The sequence below is a fragment of the Aspergillus nomiae genome, assembly GCF_001204775.2.
Source record: "Aspergillus nomiae NRRL 13137 chromosome Unknown contig00400, whole genome shotgun sequence".
In the NCBI taxonomy this organism is placed as follows: Eukaryota; Fungi; Ascomycota; class Eurotiomycetes; order Eurotiales; family Aspergillaceae; genus Aspergillus; species Aspergillus nomiae.
This window is the reverse complement of record NW_015378455.1, coordinates 23,283-29,866: the sequence shown is the minus strand read 5'-3', so window position 1 is coordinate 29,866 and position 6,584 is coordinate 23,283. Positions and strand designations below refer to the sequence as shown.

At 48.3% G+C, this 6,584-nt stretch overlaps 1 protein-coding gene across 1 annotated transcript; it reads right to left on the bottom strand.

Annotated features, from left to right (window-relative positions):
• Positions 1-336: 336 nt before the first annotated feature.
• Positions 337-1,950, bottom strand: gfsA (glycosyltransferase family 31 protein; the record flags this gene model as incomplete). Its single annotated transcript, XM_015556083.1, has 1 exon — positions 337-1,950. One exon carries the CDS (start codon positions 1,948-1,950, stop codon positions 337-339), a length of 1,614 nt encoding a protein of 537 aa, XP_015402809.1.
• Positions 1,951-6,584: the final 4,634 nt, after the last annotated feature.

The following is a 6,584-nucleotide window of genomic DNA, read 5'->3' as shown; positions in this document are numbered from 1 at the left end:
TCGCTGAAAAACCACCAGTTCCGATCTTTGACTGCGCCGATTCAACGCCAGGCAAATGAACAATCAAAAATAGGGATGTCGAAGGATTCAGTTGGCGAAAGAGGTACGCTCCGGACCACCCTTCAGTATAAAACCTTTTTTGTTTCCTTATCTCGTAAATGGGTAGTGCTCTTCCGTTCTTGGTGGTATGACAGGAATTAGAACTCGAAATAAAGAAGAAGAGAGCGAACATAACAAAGATGAAAATAATGTGCAAGAACGGAAAGACTCCACGGATCTAAGGTCCAGCCTCAGTATCGGTTGTGTGGTTTCTCATTCGATCCGTAGACCAAAAGATCAGTGATGTTTCCTGACATTGTAGTCATTGATACCGGCACCGCCCCCACCCTTGGGTCCAAGCCAAACGATCTCAATGACACTGTGGCCTTCATCCTCTTCACGCACGTACCACTGGTGCACATTGTCACCCACAACGTAAGCTTCCTTCAGGAGCCAACGGTCCTTGAGGACACCCTCGTGGTCCTTAGGACGAAGAGGTCCCAGGCGCTCTTCGTACCCACGAGGGTCCTCTTCCCAAGTCTTCTCCGTATGGTCGAAGTCAATGGCATCATCAGGAGTGTTCTCGCCATAGGTGTACTTGACAAGAGAGTATCCATTGGTCATGACCCAGAATGTACGAGTGCTCTTTCCGGTGGAGTTGTTGACAATCTCTTCCTGGTCGAACACCCAGCGACGGAGCACTGACCGGCGACCGGCGGCAGCTGCCACAGTCGTCATCTTGACAACGTCCTTCGTGTACCAGCTGTTCCAGTGGTGGAGGGACTCAATCTTCCGGCCCGACTCGTACACGCCGTCAACCTCACCCTTCATGTCCATCTGGTAAAGAGAGGGCCACAGGGTAAGGGGGGTATCTCCGTATCTCTGGATGCACTGTCCGAGCTTCTGGTCTCCAGGCTGTTCACCCCAAGACTGGCATTCGTCGTAGTATGTTTCGAGAACGTCCAGGAGAGGCTTAGATACGAAAACACCGGCACCGCCGAAGGCAATGTGGCCAAAGGTGTCAACCTGCCAGTGGGCCTCCGACAGCGAGCCGATGTAATGCTTCTTGGTCACATCGAAAAGCTTCAGCTCCTCAGCGACAGTGGGAAGGGACAAGAAGAAAGTATCGTCGTCGATGAAGCTAACCCACTGGGTCTGGGGGCGCTTGGTACGAATGTGTTTGGCGAACGCCTCAACCAAGCCGAAATAACGAGCAGTGAAATCGAGAGGAGACTGAATAAGTGTCAAGTCCAGGCCACGGTTACGGAAGTAGGTCTCTTGCTTGGGAATGTCGTCGTCGGATTCCGGTACCAACACGATAATACCAGCCTTGGTGTTTCCGTAGGAGTAGAGGAGGGAAGGAAGCAAGCGGTCCAAACGGTCAGCAGTCGTGGCCAAACCAAACAGAAGCTTGTCCGTCTCATCAACATCATGGTCGGCCGCTACATTAACATCGATGATGGGAGGGCAGGAAATGTCGTCGTCCTTGTTGTCCGGAGAGATAACCATGCCACGCTCCATGACAGTCATGGGCGGGAGGACAGGGACATCAACTTCCTCCAGCGAGCTGAATTCAGTCTTAGGGCTCACGTGGTGAGGACGGAAGTACGCGCGGGTATAGTTCTTGCGAGGCAGCCACTCAGTGAAAGGCATGGGGGGCATAACACTAGGGTCCGCATCGCACATTTTCGCCGTCGGGGCTGATGATGGTTGTAGCTGAATCTGGGGAGTACCGGCCGACGTAGTCACCCGGTCGACGGGGTGCTTGAATCGAAGGAACGCTGCACGATCATAACGTTCAATGCACCAAAAGAAGAAGCCTATTGAAAATAGGGCGACGAGAGGAAAGACGGTCCTCGTGCGGAAAATCGGCATCTTGGGCGAATTATTAAAGGAGTTGTTCTTAAGCATGAAAACGATTGTAGAAACTGGTCGACAGCAAGTGTATTATATCACTGGTTGTATCAAAGGGACATCGACGGAATAAAGTCGTCGTCTATCGGGTCCGCTATCGCACAAATGTCACCAGAGAAATCAGCCGAGATTCGACGGCGGATGAAAAGAGCGTAAATGGCGAATAGAAATTTTATATAGAAAAATTTCCACAGCCTAGAGGAATTGACAACGAAAGTCTGGCAGCGTCGAGACCTGCGACACGGTCACAAAAAGGAGGTAGTTCGGGTTGAAAGGCCCGGTGAAATTATTCGGGTCTCCCCGTCGCGATGGGGAAACAGAAGCCGAAGGGAAGTATAGAGGCCGACAGCAAGAAGAACAGCACAACTGGACCACGAGGCCAGGGCTTAGAGAAACAATCGAACTTGGAGGAGGAAAGAGGTCTTGTGTCGAGCCTTTGAGGGGTGAGAAGGAGAAAAGAAGAAGAGATGGAAGAGAGGAGGAGGGGGGGAGGAAGTATGAAGAGGACGGATGAGGGAAGGATGAAGACAGGAGAGAAAGTGTTCCTAAGTGGGAATGCCGAATAATGGACCACGGGTTGAAATGGGGCCTAAGCTCCTCCACTGGGTAATTTAATCTGCAAAATATTAAGCTCAACTCCGCTGTAATTTTCCACTGCACTTTAAAGAGGTTTCAGATGTATCGATGGCCGAGAAACCGACCTTAATCTCGAGGTCGGGTTTGGAGAGGGTTGAGAAGAGGAAGAAAAATTGGTTAAGCAGAGAGATGGAAATAAAGCCAGAGGGCAATAATGAGGAATTCCAAGTTATAAGATGTTGATTATGCTTCCTTCGCCTTGTTGACGCCTCCCGCATTTTCTGTAACTTTAGTCCGCCTTTTTTTTTTTTTTTTTGAAAACCCTGTTAGCCCTTCCTCAGTACTGGTACATGCTCAGAAGAGTAGTGGACTGTTTTGATGTAGATCCCTGACAGAAGGGAAGAATGCCGCTCAGATGGATGGATCGCCTCTCTCCACCAGCGGGTGGTTGGTAATTTTCAATTTCGGATTTCAAACAAACCCTCCAAAGCAGAACCCTCTCAAGGTTTATGATGGAATTAATATGATAATATAGATATCACAATTACGATTGCCAGTGCTGAAAGGAATTCTGTCCTACGGAGTAAACGCTTACACTTTTCTATAGGTATAGTCAATACATCTGCTCTCAGGTTATTAAGTGTGTATATCTTCAAATTCAATATCTCCGATGTTTCTGTAAGGGTACTACATAGTACATACATCTATCTGCATCTCTCACGCACCAAGTCTCTCCGAAAGCCATTTGATTTCAACAAAGAATAACATCAGGAAGTGCAAGAGGAATAACTCCGACTTCATGGTGAATCTATGGTGAATCCGGTCAAACTGATCGTGTATTATCCCACCCATAAAGATTCTTCCTGAAAGAGTAGCATACGCGTTTTATAATCGCATCGTCCATCGGGAAGTGTTTTCTCCGTTCTTCGCATCTCCTGTTCAGGGTCCTAACGGCCGATCAACGTTTCCTTCATCAACTTCAAACAAGGACATCGAGTGTTACAGATTTCTGTAACCGCTCGTTTCTTGCTAATTACACACAATCTCTGCTATTCTTGACGAAGTGGGACTCGTCGGACCCAGTCGACGGACGGACAATCCACCATTGTACTCCATTAGGAATGGTCCATGGCGTGAAAGATTCTGGGAATGTTCCACTGTTTGTTCTTATCTTTTTTTTTCCTTTTGATTTCTTTGGGACTATTGTGTAGTCTTCCTTGCAAATTGTAAAATAAACAAATTGTAAAATACGGAGAAATATCCTGATGAAAATTTCCCAAGGTTTGCCCAATTGATGATTCTGCGTGTATGTGTCGACAGTACTACGTACTCAACTCAACTCGTCGACATCTGGTACGAATACCCAGGCAAACAAGTCCTTGAAGAAAATAAAAAGAGGCGTCGATCTGAGTGGTTTCCCGCCCTTCCAGCCACTCAGGGGCAACCATTTAGGGGGCGCTGCCTCTCGGAGCCCCACGGGCCGCGTGTCCCTCCCACCACCACATGTTGTTTTCCCCCTATTACTCAGTATTTCTGAGTCGGAGAGGGTATTCGAGTCGTATCTAAAGCTCTTGTCCTTACTCAGAGTATATTATTATTATTATTATTCATATCGTGTGGTTTCGTTACGTCTGTAACAGGGTACTATTCTGTACAGAGCTCACCGTCCGTGCTTGACTCGGTTGCGGTTAACATAAACTCGAGTATTGTCCGTATGCCATACTTTGACCATACAGATTAGAATTCAGGAGATTTTTGTCCCTGAATGCACTGCCATCTCTGTTACTATTTTTTGCAGAATGGAACCCACAGTTCCAGGTAAGAGGGAGAGAAGCACTGCACAAGCAATCGTCAGCAGCTTGACAAAAGCATATACATGCAACCAGCTGAGAAGAACGTCCGCCGTGGCAATTCGTGGCCTCGACTTGGTCGCCTAATTGGATGTAAGCTGAGGTCGCTTGGTGCTGGGTACCTGAAAGTTACCTGGTGGTTCTGGTGGATCGGGATCAACACTTCCAATCGCACTACTCCTCCTAAACTTTCGACAACGCGATCCAATCATATGTATTGAATCAAGGGCACAAACTACGGACGCGTGTACCAAAGATGTCGACGCAAGTCTGATATTTATGGAAACTTGTCCATGGTTGTTTACGAAGTATTGCCACCTATGGGGCACCGTACCTGGCGCCCTCGATTTTGCAAATCTTCTTTTTGTTTTTTCACTCGAAGATACCCGTCTTTCTTTAGTTGGAGAATTAGGACCCGTATCCAGACGAAGGAATCGTCCCTGGGATGACGATCGGCATTGACTTCCCCCTCCAAGTGGCCACTACTATTGCCGAGTAATTAAGCTTGAACGCCGGCCTTGGCACCTGTCACGCTATCCGTACACAGTTGGTCTTTTTAGCAATCCGAAGTAGAAAAATTTCCTCCAGGTTAAAGGGCCGTACGAGGGGGAGGCACTTTCTGGAGTACAATTCTGCCCATGTAGGACCGCAGACCCTTTGTCACATCTATGAGTAAGATGTGCACATGCCATGCATACCGTCCCACAAAGTAGACTAGCATTGCACTGGTTTACGTCAGTAAGTCTATACTCGATTCTCGAACGGAAACGAATATTAAAATCCCAGCCCCCCTGATCAACATCCTCCGTCGGTCGACGGCGCTTTCCCTGTTTCTTTCGTCCCCATTGACCGTTCCACTGGATACGTTACGGGGACGACCCATTTTTCCTTGTCCACGACAAGCCCGCCAAACAAACCCACTGTGAAAAAAAAGGGTCCTATTCCGCTACGGGATATGATAGACGTCCGCTCAGGTCCCGTTCTCACCTATGGGGTACAAAGTTCAAGCGCACCTGCTATCAAGGGTCCTTCAACCACGTAAACCTGAGTTTGCGGTCCGACCTTTCCTGCCCATGCTGAACCTCTGTTCGGCGGAGTTTGGTCCGGACTTCCGCCAGTATATCATTTCTGCAAGAAGAACGGTCTCAAACCCGGGCCCTCAGCCTTGAACTTTGGATCTACAATGTATCAAGCCCGGAGCCTCCGTGGCAACTTGGGAGACCAACTCACATCAAGCCTCCGCAGAGTATGTATAGCTTCCATGAGCTCCTGAACAACACAGTGATTCCACTCTCGAAGTGGGTTTTACCCACTTGGACTATGCTTGAAGCTTTTCACCACAGAACTCAATCCAAACAATGCGTTGAGCTTGACCGTATAGTTCCACCGTAGACGCGTTAGCGTGGGTGCGTTAAATGAGGTGCTATCCCGTCATCGCAACTGTGGATTATGATATTTTTCTAGTTCCATTTAGGTCCTGGATTCAATGCTGGCCCTGGACTAGTTACGGTTCTCTCCTGAGCACCGTGGACACAGCCTGTTTGATTTACGCGTCGCGGGACGATATCTGCAGTCATGGCCGCGTGCTCAACAGCCAAGGATGACATATATTGGCGTAGATAGGAGATTATCCACCTATACGCAGATCTCTGAGTTTTCTAGAACGTTCTTACCATCAAAGTGAGACCCTTCGACACAACCGATCTACGGTGCTATGGAACAGATAGATGAAAGCACGGCCCGGAGGATTTACTCAATAGTCCGGTTCCGTTGCCCAATTTACTTCGGGTTTGGCCGTATAATCATCGTGAACCTGTGGCAGCCCATTGCAACGCTAAGTCCGCAAGGGAAGACGCTTGTGCGTGCTTAGTTGCTAGCACTCTATCAATATCAATGGAAATCCATTAGTCTACTCGATAACAAAACATAGTCCCCTAAACGTCAGTTATCATGGGCTCCCCATATCTATCCCCTGCATACTTATGGCCGCCTCAAGCATGGACACACGGGGAGATTTTGATAGCTGACTCGTCCGAGAGCTCAACAATCCTTACCTGGATTCCATATATCAAGCCACCGATGTAATCCCGAAAAGGTTAATCTAAATATGTCATTGCTCCTCGCATCATCAGGAATGTCGAAAATGGGTCTGGCGATAACAAGTGACGTCCCTCTCGGAGCTGGTATTCAGTTACCATGGAAAGA